We start from the raw sequence: 14,766 nt of genomic DNA, 5'->3' as shown, positions 1-14,766 counted from the left end.
TGTCCAGGGGTGTTATGGTAATATCTGTGTCCTGTGCCAGCAGCAGGGGGCTCTACAGGGTCTCTGTTAACACGACAGGAACAGCATGACACAGTACAGCTATAGCAGTACATTACACAGGCCCTTGAGAGTGACTACCGATGGATAACCTACATACCAGTGGAGGTCAGTGCCGTTTAAGATGAGGGAGGACCATTTATTTTTTTCATGAGTATGGCCGTATTTCTATTACAGCAAATTGGATGACTGTGATTCATATTCCATTCACCCAGTTCAATGTAACATCGATAGGTTTAGGCTACTACATTATTCTCAAATTGCCCCTATAACCATCTTGAAGCTGCGACACATTCAATACCGCCTTGCACACACTCTTGCATGCACCTAGCTGATCTAGGGTGTAATCATTAGTCCCACAGTTGCAAACGAGAGTTTCTATTGGACAAATTCAGGTACATGTATGTTTATCTCTGTTTCGTTCCACTTGCTTCCGTTTAAGAAATGTTTTTCAGCAGAATCGGCAGAATAAATACACCCCTGGTCACGCGTAAACACTGTTCACATTCATAGCAGCCATGTTGTATTCCTTCTCACATCTATGCACTCGCTTCCTCTCACCTTTTCCCTTTGTTTGTGGACTTCAATGCACAACACATTAGCTGTACGTGACCAGGCAAAAAAAAACATTTCCAAGCCAAACCATGTCATAACTGCTACACACAGCCTACGTCTTTGTCACCATAACTAAAGTAACGTCATAGTCAACAAATCTTCCCAGTGGCGCAACAAGTATTTGATACACTGACGATTTTGCAGGTTTTCCTACTTACAAAGCATGTAGAGGTTTGTTATTTTTTATCATAGGTTCACTTCAACTGTGAGACGGAATCTAAAACGATTTTCTGGATTTTTGTTTTAGATTCCGTCTCTCACAGTTGAAGTGTACCTATCATAAAAATTACAGACCTCTAAATGCTTTGTAAGTAGGAACACCTGCAAAATCCTGCTGAATTTGCTAGCTTAGTAAGTGATACTGAAGTGAAAAAAAAGACAATCACTCTCCAGCTCTCTCTTGCTTCTCCTTCATTTTGGAAAACATTGATTTGTTCAAAACTGTTCAACTATTGTCCTTCTCTCACTTTGAAGCAACTACTGACCCACATTTTATGCACTGCAGTGCTAACTAGCTGTATCTTATGGGCCATTCCAATGAATATGTCAATATGAATATTTTCTGTCCCAAGGATATTATATACATAAATATGCATGAAAAGTATTTGTATAATACATTATACTATCAAGCAAAGTGTCCTGCTCTTTGTCCTGATTGCAATTTGAAGATACATCATGTAAAACCTAATAAAAACTACCTAGAACAATGATAAATTTTGATTTGAGCCCATCCCCACTCTCTAACACTACACTTCACCATGAAATATAATGATTAGAATTCATTCAGAAATCTTTTTTTTGTATTATTGTTTGACTCTATTTCCAATTTAGACATAAAATACATTTTCTCATCGGAAATTGCTAATATGCTAGTTAAAATACACATTTTAGTCATGTCCCCAGGTTTTTACTCAGTCCTGTTACCCTGACACATTCCCCCCTCTAAAAATGTGGGACATTCCACAAGTCACATGATCAACCGGAAGTAGCATCATTTGAGTCTCCAGAAGGTCATGGGAAGACCAAAAGTAAGTAAGTTTTCTCACTCTTTTTTCTGTATTTTGTATCATTTTGTAAGTATGATTGAGAATGTTTGTTTTTTAAAGATAGTTTTGGTATACCACTTGAAGGTGCTAAGTGTTATCGTGTTATTAGCATCGATGCCATGTGGCTACATTTCATATATTTGAAAATGCTATACTAAAAACTCAGTCCTGTTACTTTCAGTCCTGTTACTCATATGAAGGGTAACAGGACTGAATAAGAGTAACAGGAGTGAGAAGTTTTGAATGAAATATTCATTTCAAATGTGTATCTGGTATATACATTGATTCATTATAATACTATTCTCTTGATTTTAAATTTCACAGTTGGAATTACTGAAGGTGTTTTCAGTTTTACAATGTGAACACATTACTTACAGGGAGCCAATCGATTAAGTGCTGAACTATCGTAATTGTGATGTACTTGTGTGTTTTAGGCAAAAAGATGAAGGGCTTATTAAAAGGAGGTGAAAGACATCAGAGAAGCTCCAGAAACAAACTGACGAGATACAAAAGCAGCTACAGAAACAAACTGACGAGATACAAAAGCAGCCCCAGAAACAAACTGACGAGATACAAAAGCAGCCCCAGAAACAAACTGACGAGATACAAAAGCAGCTACAGAAACAAACTGACGAGATACAAAAGCAGCTACAGAAACAAACTGACGAGATACAAAAGCAGCCCCAGAAACAAACTGACGAGATACAAAAGCAGCCCCAGAAACAAACTGACGAGATACAAAAGCAGCCCCAGAAACAAACTGACGAGATACAAAAGCAGCTACAGAAACAAACTGACGAGATACAAAAGCAGCTACAGAAACAAACTGACGAGATACAAAAGCAGCTACAGAAACAAACTGACGAGATACAAAAGCAGCTACAGACACAAACCCGAAAAAAAGGATGGGTATAAGGAAGAAATTCTGCGTATGAAACAGAACAATCCATCTCCACGTACAAAAATGTACAAACAAATGAGACAGCTACCACGTGCTACAATACAAAATACTCTTCTCTTCCATGAGGCCTTTAGTGGAGGACATCCGGCAGAGGTACAGAAACTCACAGGGAGAAAGGGAAAGGCAACTCATCTCAAAGATAGTGACAGGAAAACGTATAAAAAATATAGGCTGCAACGTCTCTCCCAAGGTTCATTTGGGTTTTCAAAGAAAAGGTGACTGATGAATGCGAAGAATGCAGAACTAAACTTAAAACTACCAAAGGAAGAGAAACAATGGGGTGGTAGATGGCTTCATAAACAATGTCAGAGATATTTACACCAGGGATGATGTCAGTCGAATTACGACTGGGAAGTGGCAGACCCTCGCCCAGAAGAAAATCAGAAGAGGTTCCTTTTGAACACGATGAAAAATCTACGTGAAGTTTTTAGCAGAACATGATGGGTTGATCTCGTACTCCCCTCTTCTGCTCACTGCACCCCTTTTGCGTTGTTCACCCAAGTGACCGGGAGACTTGCATGTGCAAGCAGCACGAAAATCTCAGTTTTATCGTACAGAAACTGCACCACCTGAAGATCATCAACACTTTCAATCCTGATGAACTTCTAAAATCCATCACATGCAACATGATGTGCATGTGCGGTGTGCAAGGACCTCTCTGGCCCCGTCTCAGGCCAATATATACAACGATAAGAATGAAGTTACTTATGTCTAGTGGGCAATTGTGGATAAGGAGCACAAGAATGACCCCAATGGCAGAACATCCACCATCAAAAAAGAGTTCCAGACCACCCAAGAGCAACTGCTGGAACAGCTGAACCTGATGCTGCGCAAGTTTAAGAGGCACACTTACAACATCAAGAATCAGTTTACCCACTACAGGGCACTGAAACAAGGCTAGAAAACACATGAATGCTTAATTCATCTGGACTTTTCCGAAAATGACCTCTATAAGTACAGAAATACAGACGGTCCACTTCAGAGCATCACACCATCAGGCAACATTGCACACAGGTGTGCTTTATGTGCATACAACCCCCCGACCGGTGTCCTTCTGCACAGTGTCCCCCTCCAGACAGAAGGGCCCACCAGCAATCTGGCAGCACTTATCACCAGTGCTTGATTATGTGTAGAGTGCACATCCAGAGGTCTCCACTGTCCATTTTTACAGTGATGGCCCTTGAACTCAGCATAAGCAGCAAGGGAATTATTTTCTGTTTTGTACTAAGCTGTTCAGAAGAGGATTCACTGCTGGATCGTGGAATTTCTTTGAGGCAAGCCCCGTAAAGTGTGCCCTGGATGGAGTGGTAGGGCCCTGAAGAGGATGGCTGATAGTCTTGTCAGCAAGGTGACAGATATCCCTGATGCTTCAGAGCTGTTTTCTGTGTTGAGCAAGACAGATACAGCAATCAAGTTGTTTTTGTGGAAGAGGAAGCAGTCAACAGAGCAGTGTCAGAGATGCCCAAGGATGTGCCACTAGTTCCATCTACGATGAAGATGCATCAGGCAGTAACCCTAGGCCATGGAGAGCTGACCTACAGGGACGTCAGCTGTTTGTTCACAGCAAGACAACATCTGAACTGTGAGTGCTTTAATGCAAAGCATTTCACATTTAATTGACAGAAGGCTCCCACGACCACAGAAAATCAGTGGCAAAGTCCTGGTTGTTGGCAAATGGTGTGTGCTGAAGTACGACGGTCAACGGTACCCTAGCATCATCACAGACAAACACACACTGTTTGTTGTATGAAAAGGATAGGGGCCAACAGGTTTTGCTGGCCAGCCCGCGAAGACATTCCTTTGGTACCCGTTTCAAGACATCCTGTGTACCATTCCACCAGCGAGGCAAGTCACAGCTCGTTACATGGAAACTGACAACGAAGTCTGGGCCAAACTAGAGATTGTTTTTGATCATTCTTTTATTTCAGTTCTATATTAAATAAAAAAATTAATATGTCGTGTTAACAAGGGAATGTTGTGTTTTATATGTATTTTCAAGTTAATATTAGGTACTGGCAGTCAATGTAGAGATCTGAGGATCTGTTTAATATGCTCAGCTTTTTGTATTTGTTGTCTTTCTTGCCTTTTGTAGAGGAAGATGGGGAACTCATACTGTGCAGAGGCAGGAGCCAGACACACATGCTGCAGGGGAGGAGCGATACTCACACCTTCTCTCTCCCACCCCACACACACAAGCACATGTTCACATACACACACACACAATTGTTACTGCTTTTATGTTGCTATTTAGACTAAGATCTTTTTTGCCAAATATAATGACCTCTGTTTTATCTTTGTTTAATTGAAGGAAGTTCTGTGACATCAAGTTATTCTCACACACACAAACACTCATTCCGGTGACTCAGTGCTCATTCCTATGACCCAGTGCTCATTCCTGTGACCCAGTGCTCATTCCTGTGACTCAGTGCTCATTCCTGTGACTCAGTGCTCATTCCTGTGACTCAGTGCTCATTCCTGTGACCCAGTGCTCATTCCTGTGACTCAGTGCTCATTCCTGTGACTCAGTGCTCATTCCTGTGACTCAGTGCTCATTCCGGTGACTCAGTGCTCATTCTGGTGACTCAGTGCTCATTCCTGTGACTCAGTGCTCATTCCTGTGACTCAGTGCTCATTCCTGTGACTCAGTGCTCATTCCTGTTACTCAGTGCTCATTCCTGTGACTCAGTGCTCATTCCTGTGACTCAGTGCTCATTCCTGTGACTCAGTGCTCATTCCTGTTACTCAGTGCTCATTCCTGTTACTCAGTGCTCATTCCTGTTACTCAGTGCTCATTCCTGTGACCCAGTGCTCATTTCTGTTACTCAGTGCTCATTTCTGTGACCCAGTGCTCATTCCTGTGACCCAGTGCTAATTCCTGTTACTCAGTGCTCATTCCTGTGACCCAGTGCTCATTCCTGTTACTCAGTGCTCATTCCTGTTACTCAGTGCTCATTCCTGTTACTCAGAGCTCATTCCTGTGACCCAGTGCTCATTCCTGTTACTTCATTGTGTTTTATTAAAACAAATAAAGATAAACCACTTATTTTTCAATTATGTTTGGTCTATCCTTTAAACAATTGTTTGAAACATCACATTATATATTTTTTTAAATAAAATTGAGGTTGGGGTCTCCCTTAAAAATAAAAAATGGCTTTGTGTTTAAAAAAAAAGACATTTCGCCTGCATATGTTGTGACCTTTTTAGCTACAGATATATATATTTAATAACATGCTGTTACATTGTAAGTACTTACAGTACTCAGCTTTAAAAGCAGACAGTCGGCCATTCTGCGGTCAGATACATTCTAGGCAAATGGCAGTTTTTACCTAGAACATTGCCTAACTGTACCTGTGAAATAACTGAACAGAAAACAGTTCCTATCACCTACATATTGTAGGTGTCTTATTATAGTGGTGTCACAGTTTCCTGCTCCATGTTCCCCACCGCAGACACATGGGATCTGTTCACAGAGAGAGAGAGCGAGGGTGGGGAACATGGCGCATGACATCACAGCTTCAGCTTGCCATTTACCTGGGAAGCTCCTTTTCTCTCCTGGCTATTCTTATAAATGGATACTGCTGGGTAGGGACCTCCTCTACAGATGGAGTCTTCACACCACGCAGACCCCATCCTATCCATGACTGCACCCATATTTCAGCCTTGGCACAGGTTTGGCAAGTTCCTGTAATCTGAGCTGCTGATGGATGGTGATAGGTACAGCTGTTCAAGGAGTGCTGGCAAGGGCAAGGCTATTGTTCACTGTTTCCCCACACTGTTGGATAATGGATCTTGGACACTCTGTCACTCTGATTCACACACACATGCACACACATCAGATGAACAGAGCGTAGGGTGCTATCAGACATTCAGAGGAGGCGAGGTTGTGCCAGCAGGGGAGAGTCTGCCAGCCTGCACCTGTAAGGAGAGTGGAAGAGAGAGTGAGAGAGATAGTGGGGGGGATGAATAGCCACAGGCTCATTCATCATATTTATACATTCCATGGTAACAACTCATTTTGTTGGCTCTTTTTCCCAAAATAACCTTGGATTATCAGAAACAGCCAATTACAAGACTTTTTCCAAATTCCATTTCCCATGACATTTTTGTGCAGTGGAAACGCTTGATGAATGAATGCCTGTTGATACTGTAAATGTCAGAGGGCTCTCCATTCACCATATAGATACTTTCAATTTTCCATGTAAGACACAAAACTATGGGAATACAAGTCATTTTTCAGGGATAAAAAACATTTTGAATTGAATTGATTGTTATTCAAGGCACACAAATGACTTCCTGTTGTGTGTTCCCCTCCTTCCTATCCCCTCCAGTCTGAACCCGTACAGCTATGACGAGAGCTGTGTGTCCAGCAGCGTTGACCACCTGCCCCTGGCTGCTCTCCCGCTCCTTGCCATCGCAGCACCAAACTACCAGGACGCCGTGGCAACTCTCATCACCCGCACCAACCAGGTCTACCATAGCTTCCTCGAGTCCCAGGACGGACAGGGCTTCACTGGCCAGGTGGGTCTGTCCTCTAGTGTCCCCCCTAGACAGGGCTTCACTGGCCAGGTGGGTCTGTCCTCTAGTGTCCCCCCTAAACAGGGCTTCACTGGCCAGGTGGGTCTGTCCTCTAGTGTCCCCCCTAGACAGGGCTTCACTGGCCAGGTGGGTCTGTCCTCTAGTGTCCCCCCTAAACAGGGCTTCACTGGCCAGGTGGGTCTGTCCTCTAGTGTCCCCCCTAGACAGGGCTTCACTGGCCAGGTGGGTCTGTCCTCTAGTGTCCCCCCTAGACAGGGCTTCACTGGCCAGGTGGGTCTGTCCTCTAGTGTCCCCCCTAGACAGGGCTTCACTGGCCAGGTGGGTCTGTCCTCTAGTGTCCCCCCTAGACAGGGCTTCACTGGCCAGGTGGGTCTGTCCTCTAGTGTCCCCCCTAGACAGGGCTTCACTGGCCAGGTGGGTCTGTCCTCTAGTGTCCCCCTAAACAGGGCTTCACTGGCCAGGTGGGTCTGTCCTCTAGTGTCCCCCTAAACAGGGCTTCACTGGCCAGGTGGGTCTGTCCTCTAGTGTCCCCCCTAGACAGGGCTTCACTGGCCAGGTGGGTCTGTCCTCTAGTGTCCCCCCTAGACAGGGCTTCACTGGCCAGGTGGGTCTGTCCTCTAGTGTCCCCCCTAGACAGGGCTTCACTGGCCAGGTGGGTCTGTCCTCTAGTGTCCCCCCTAGACAGGGCTTCACTGGCCAGGTGGGTCTGTCCTCTAGTGTCCCCCCTAGACAGGGCTTCACTGGCCAGGTGGGTCTGTCCTCTAGTGTCCCCCTAGACAGGGCTTCACTGGTCAGGTGGGTCTGTCCTCTAAAGTGTCCCTCGAGACAGGGCTTCACTGGTGAGGTGGGTCCAACCTCTAAAGTGTCCCCTCGGCTCCCACAGGGTCACGCTGACTCACTAGAGATCAGTCATACTGTAAGGAACAAGGGAGGAGAAGAGGAGAGAGAGAATGGGAGATCTCATTCCCTCTAATCTCTCAGGCCAAATCCAATAATGTGCTGCAGTCCATTTAATGGAAGCCAATCATTTCCAGAGGAAGTGATGATTGGGATAGAGAGGGCTGGGTAATCCTCTGTGTTCACTGTGGGGACTAGTGTCGCCAGAGACCTGCAGCTTTATCATGCCGTCTGCAGACCCCATTAACTCACACACCTGTGGACAATCCCCTCTCTGATAAGGACCTGTGTTCAAAATTAAGCGCTGTAATTTTAAAGAGCGCATTATTGGCAAAACCATACAATGTTTAAACTCTATTAAATTGAACTTCATCTCCTTGCATAACTTTGACAAGATTTGTGGGCATAACGCAATTCTTAGTCAGGAAGCCAAGTACAATGGTGGCACGTCAAACCAATTAAGGAGAAAATTGTGTTGTTCCCTCAGACTGAGTCAGTCCTAATGAAGTGTGCTATTGACATTCAGATACAACTGTGGATCTGAACAGGCACGGGGCCCAAATATGCCTGCTGGGGAGGCTTGGCAGCCTACATTGATTGAGTGGAGCGAGGTTTTCTAAAACAGTGTGTGTGTACTGTATGTGCGTCTGTGTGTGCGTGTATGTGTGTGTGTGTTCCCGTCCAGGTGTGTGTGATGGGCGACTGTGTGGGAGGTGTGCTGTGCTTCGACGCCCTGTGTTTCAGCAACAGCAGTAGTAGTAGCCAGAGGCAGCATAGCAGCCCCAGCCACAGCAGCAGCAGGAACAACAGCACTGAGAGCCTCAAGGTAGGAACATGACACATTACAACTCAATCAACTTGCTCTCTAACATGTTCTGTAAAACTGCACTTGTGGATGCCCCTAAGAGAATTTTGAATTGAGGCATTACAATTTCAGTTTGTGCTTTCTGTGCTATTCAACTATCTCCCCATGGCATGTAGCTAGAATTGTGTAAGTTCTTCTCTGTTCAGACAGCTTTCCTCTCAGAAAATCTCTCCTACCCCATGCTATCCCGGCCAAGACCTTGAAATTACTCGGTGTCCTCTCTCTCAGTCCTGAGCTGGCCTGTCTTTTCCTGTTTGTTTACACCCAGTTACCGTAGCACTGCATGATCCCCTGGGCTGCTCTTTCTGTCCGAGCCCCTCCTCTCTCCCCTCTCTGCTCTCTCTCTTTCTCTCACTCTCTCTATATCTGTTCTCCTATTTTCCCCTCTCTCTCTCTAACCTCAAATCTACTTTGCCCACTTCTACTCTCCTGTAGCCTCAAACATAAAATAAGGATCAAAATCTCTCTGGAGTTAGCAGACGTGGGTTGAAATACTTCTGAGGGTATTTCAATTACTTTCAGAGACATTTCAAAGTAAGTAGTTGAATATTAGAATGTATTTGGAAATACATATGGAAAGTATTGGTTTGTATTTGAAAAATAATCAAACACAGGCAAGTGTATTTTTAAATACAAATATTTAAATACTCCATGCATTTAAACTCAGGTCTGTTTGGTCCTAAGGGTATTTTAAATCATGTATTTAGAAACAAGAATTTGAACAAAAATACTCATACACAGAAAACAAGTATTTCAAATAGAAATACTCAAATACACATGTATTTAAATCCAGGTCTGGTAGCTAGCCAGCTCCCACATTCTCATATGTGCTGAGAGAGAGGGATTAGCAATGAGCTGCTCGTTTTTGTACAGTTATGGTATTTGAGTGTGAGTGAAGCGTGAAGGCTTGTGTCCCTCACTCTCTTCCTCCCACGCAGGATAACCCTGAGGACAGCCCCTGTCACAGCCCCAGCCTGGGCCTCAGCTCCAGTAAGAGGCTGAGTAAGAGCAACATTGATATCTCGGCAATGCCCAGCGATGGACACAGCCAGGCCAGACAGCCCCTCAGCAGGAAACAGAGCGACTCGTACGATGGAGACACATCTACAGGACAACACAGCTTCTTCAGCAGGTACTGTAGACAGAGAACAGCACCCTGATGGAAGCTAGCCATAACTCTAACCTTAGCTTCATGTCCACACCCGGCTCAACCCTAACTCTAATTTCAATTTCTATTGTCCTCCAAAAGTGGGGGACAATACCTCCAAAAGCACAATTCATGCACCATGGTTGAATTATGAGGCAGTAGTAACAGTGTACTTTTCCTTTGCTCACTGTGATACACAGTGGGGATTATTCTGCCTTTTCTCTCTTGGCAAGGACTCTGTTGACATAGTATACTCCTACCATCACATTCTTGCCGTATACCACGGTCATTAGAATCATATCTGAATACATGTTTTCTTATCACTCAGTTCTATACCCGATGTTTATTCCAGACATTTCTAGTGACATTTTGAATGATGTGTATATGAGTGCACATCTATCCATCTAGCTATGTTCTCTGTGGTGTGATGGGATAACCCAGATGTACTGTAGCTATCTGGCCCTCAGCCAGGTTGTTATGGGATGTTTTATTTCTATGTGTGTCACTCTGTCATCAATATTTGCTGCAATATGGTCCTTTCTGCCTGCCTGTCTACCTGCCTGCTTGTCTGCATTTCTGTCTGCCTTTCTTGCCTGTCTGCCTTTCTGTCTGTATATCTACAGTATATGCCTGCCTGTCTACCTTGCCGACCTCCCTGTCGGCCTGCTGTAGTCTATAAATAGCCAGTGTGCATACTGTAGGAGACTGACTACTGCAGCTATAGCTGGCTGGATGGGGAGCTCCCAGCTCACTACCATGCTACCAATTAACCAGCACCAAGCAACCAGTGTTCCCATTCCAAGTCACATGTGAGGCTCACGTAGTTATAGTCATAGAAATAGCATTTTATTTAGAAGGCTACAGTAGCCAGATCCCTGGCAACCTAGGCTGAATCGTAAATGGCACCCTATTCTCTATGAAAGTTCCCCCAGCCCATCCCACAGGGTATCCCCACCCCCTCACAGGGAGGGCTCTGCTCTGGTTCAGTTTAGGCTGTTTTTAGAGCTGTGATACCCAGGCATCAGCCCACTCATCAGGGGCCTCTGGGAAGCCTGCCTATCTCTGGGTCACCTGCCTGTCAAAAGCTTCCCTTTTCACCTCAACCAGGGGATTTTACTCTACCCGCAGTCCCTGCAGTTATATCTGCAGTGTGGATTTAGGGTAATTAAATATTGCATGGCTGAAGGGTGGGTGGTTGGTGGGCGGTTTGAATAAAGAGAAACAATACCTTTAAAAACCCGTAAATGTATCATTATTGTGAAATGTATATAGTCTACATTGACGTTTTTCTTTCATTATTTTAGGCTATCTGGTATTAGTGCTGAAGCCTATACTTTAGGGCTTAAATGTATACGCACCAAATTGCCGACACAGACAATCGCCAAATAATGCTTTTGAGAAGAGGCAGAAAATGTTAACATCAATCCATGGTGGAAAAAAGGGCATTGTCGAAGTTTAATTCAATAAGACAAAAGCAGAGAAAGGAGAGTTGAAAATAAAGAGAAGGGAGGGCCAGAAAAGTCATGTTTGGAAAAGATTTGGTGAAGTGGTTAATACCTGTTAGGGCTACTAGTTCCCCTTTGGGAACTCACCCCACCCCCCCTGAGCTGTAATGTGGCGCAGGGAACGCAAGAAATAATCCTAAAAATATTTAACCTCCACAGAATCGCTTGAAAAATGGCTCAAATGAAAGATAAAGAAGTTATTTATCTACCCAGCAAGTCAGATTTCTAAAATGTTTTACGGCGAAAACATAGCACATATTTATGTCCAACCACCACTGCATACATACTTCATTAGCTTAGCCAAGTAGGAAAAAATATGCAATCAACAAACGCAGGATTAAAAGAAAAATAATTTCACTAACCTTTTGAAATCTTCATCAGATGACAGTAATATAACATGTTACACAGTACATTCATTTTTTTTCAATAATATGCAATATATATCCATAAATCTCTGTTTACAATTATGCATCGTTCAAAAAATGCTACTCCAATGTCAGGAGAAATAAATAGCTCCGGCAGATAACGTCAGCAAACAAGGAATACACATCATAAACTTTGACTAAATATGCATGTTTTACATATGTATGGCAAGATAAACTTCTTCTAAATGCAATTGCTATGTTACAATTATTTTTAACGTTACATTTGGCGTTTACTAGGCTATAATAGAGAGTGAGTTAATGCTGACTCCTCTATCATGGAGGCAGAAACCCAAAATGAAGATGTAAATATTCCTTACCATGGCTGTTCTTGCTTCAGAAGACGTGGAAGGGTTAATACTCACCAAGTTAGCGTTCAGTTTGCAAGTCTGTGTCTTTCCGTTCTCAAACTAGACACTTTTCGGTGAAATGTATGCAAATTTCAAGTGGCTTTTTCGAAAGTATACATTATAGAGTAAACTTGTCAAACTATGAGCCTTAGCATGTTATAAAGGTCTACAGCAATCGTGAGGGCGAACAGATTAGCACACGTTGTTCAGTCTGTCCTGGGAGAAAGAGAGAGAAATCTTCAATCTCCCATTGGTGAAACTTTTTGTGCGTCACCGGGACGTTTGGTCACGCTGAACGTTCGTGAGCACGTGATTCTCGCAGTTACAGGCCTCATCGAAAGCAGGCTTCACGCTGAAGACATAGAACGTGTTTCCATGGTTATAGCTCTTTGGGAAGTGTGTAAACGATGACGTCAAAGTGAGGGCAACTTTTCCCATTACAAGAGAGACTTTGGGAGAATGCATGCCCTGAGAGTTCTGCTTTAGCTAGAGACAAAATTTAAACGGTTTTATAAGCTTTAGAGTGTTTCCTATTCGATAACAATTTTTAATTGCATATATTAGCAACTTTTGACAAAAATTTATCATGGTTTATATGGGTGCCGAATTTCTCCAGAAGGGGCAGTATTCAGGGCTAGCCCCAACAGGATGATAGCATCCTGCCAGAATCCCCCCCCCCCCCCCCCCCCCTTATATTTTCCTTCGTTTTTGGGCTAGATTCAAATACTTTCTGTGGCACACAGAGTCAAATTCTTTCTATAGAACAAACTTCGTCAGGATATGTGTGTTATATTAAACACAGAGGAGGGAGTCAAATGTTGGCAAGCAATAAACATTTCAGAACAGCTATGACTGAATTATTATCCATACACTTTCAAAAATACTAGTTGAATAAGACGTTGGGGAGATGAAGAATTTTGACAAAGAGATTTATTTATAGACTAATACAAACCAGTAGCGGATTTAGTTATGGGCGACATGGACAGCCGCCCAGGTCACCATATTGAAACAAATAGCCAAACCGAAAACTGCAGACAGGCAGGCTAAACTGTCAATGGAGTGAAGAGCAGAAATCTCAACTAGCAAGCAAGTCGCAGCAATGAAGAACGCGAAGGAGGGGAGAATTCTGTCAGGGGGTGAGATTTTGGGCACAACACCGGCTGTTATGTGTGATGATTGTGAGTCGCTATACAAATTCCACAGTCAAAAAACGGGACTTCAAATAGGCCTATGGCATGTCAAGGGAACTGTAGCCTATTGTTAATATGGGTTCAATTAAAACTGAAATCTGGACATCTAACCAGAATAACCTACAGTTTTTTGGCAAACTTCTGATAATACTAGTCCCGTGCGAATCGACATCCCTGTGTTTTGAGAGAAAAGGTCTTGAGTTTTACAGGTGTTGCTCGAGGTTTGAGCAAGAAAACAATAAGTGCTTCGATAAAATGAACGAAGTGCTGCGCATAGCCTATATATGGATGGCCTACGTGTATCAACTTTCACAGTGAATGCTTTTGTTTATACGTGTTGTGCAAATGAATTGAACATCGCCAAATGCATCATAAAAAAATAATGTGCCTATTTAATGCAACCCTTGATGTCAATAGATCGCAAAGCTGCATTCAACTGAGCTACGCGTTTGGAACTAGTTCACTTTCTCATCCATAGCCTAAAAATGCATAACAAGTGCAAGTTAACTGTTAAACACATCTGATCTGAAGGCAGGGGCATTTAGGACGTCTTCTACTGCGGATCGCTAAAATATCAATTCAAATATTATGGCGACACTATACCATGGTTTGGTACGGTTTAGAAACTTGGGAGTCAAGCTCGAGTTATCAGTGTCGCTGTTACGGCTTTCTAGGTGTGAAGGAGAGTCGGACCAAAATGCTGCGTGTAGATTGCGATCCATGTTTATTAAACTGAAGCAACACGAATCTAAATACAAACACTACAAAACAATAAATGTCACGAAAACCGAAACAGCCTAATACTGGTGCAAATAAACACAGAACAAGGACATCAGGACACTAAGGACAATCACCCACGAAACACTCAAAGAATATGGCTGCCTAAATATGGTTCCCAATCAGAGACAACGATAAACACCTGCCTCTGATTGAGAACCACTTGAGACAGCCATAGACTTAACTAGAACACCCCACTAAGCTACAATCCTAATACCAACACACCACATACAAAAACCCATGCCACACCCTGGGCCTGACCAAATAAATGAAGATAAACACAAAATACTTCGACCAGGGCGTGACAGAACCCCCCCAAGGTGCGGACTCCCAGACGCACACCAAAAACCATAGGGGAGGGTCCGGGTGGGCGTCTGTCCATGGTGGCGGCTCCGGCG

At 43.6% G+C, this 14,766-nt stretch overlaps 1 protein-coding gene across 1 annotated transcript in view; it reads left to right on the top strand.

The window, feature by feature from the left end:
• Positions 1 to 14,766, top strand: part of LOC115137765 (membrane-associated phosphatidylinositol transfer protein 3-like) — a 153,871-nt gene that overhangs the window by 71,619 nt on the left and 67,486 nt on the right. Inside the window, exons 6-8 of the mRNA XM_065024447.1 lie at positions 7,008 to 7,197; positions 8,798 to 8,938; positions 9,916 to 10,109. Coding sequence (XP_064880519.1) covers positions 7,008 to 7,197; positions 8,798 to 8,938; positions 9,916 to 10,109 — 525 coding nt within the window. The remainder of the gene's footprint in view (positions 1 to 7,007; positions 7,198 to 8,797; positions 8,939 to 9,915; positions 10,110 to 14,766) is intronic.

Source organism: Oncorhynchus nerka, linkage group LG11 (genome assembly GCF_034236695.1).
Source record: "Oncorhynchus nerka isolate Pitt River linkage group LG11, Oner_Uvic_2.0, whole genome shotgun sequence".
Lineage (NCBI taxonomy): Eukaryota > Metazoa > Chordata > Actinopteri > Salmoniformes > Salmonidae > Oncorhynchus > Oncorhynchus nerka.
The sequence above is the reverse complement of the archived record's forward strand: the minus strand, read 5'-3'. Positions and strand labels throughout refer to the sequence as shown.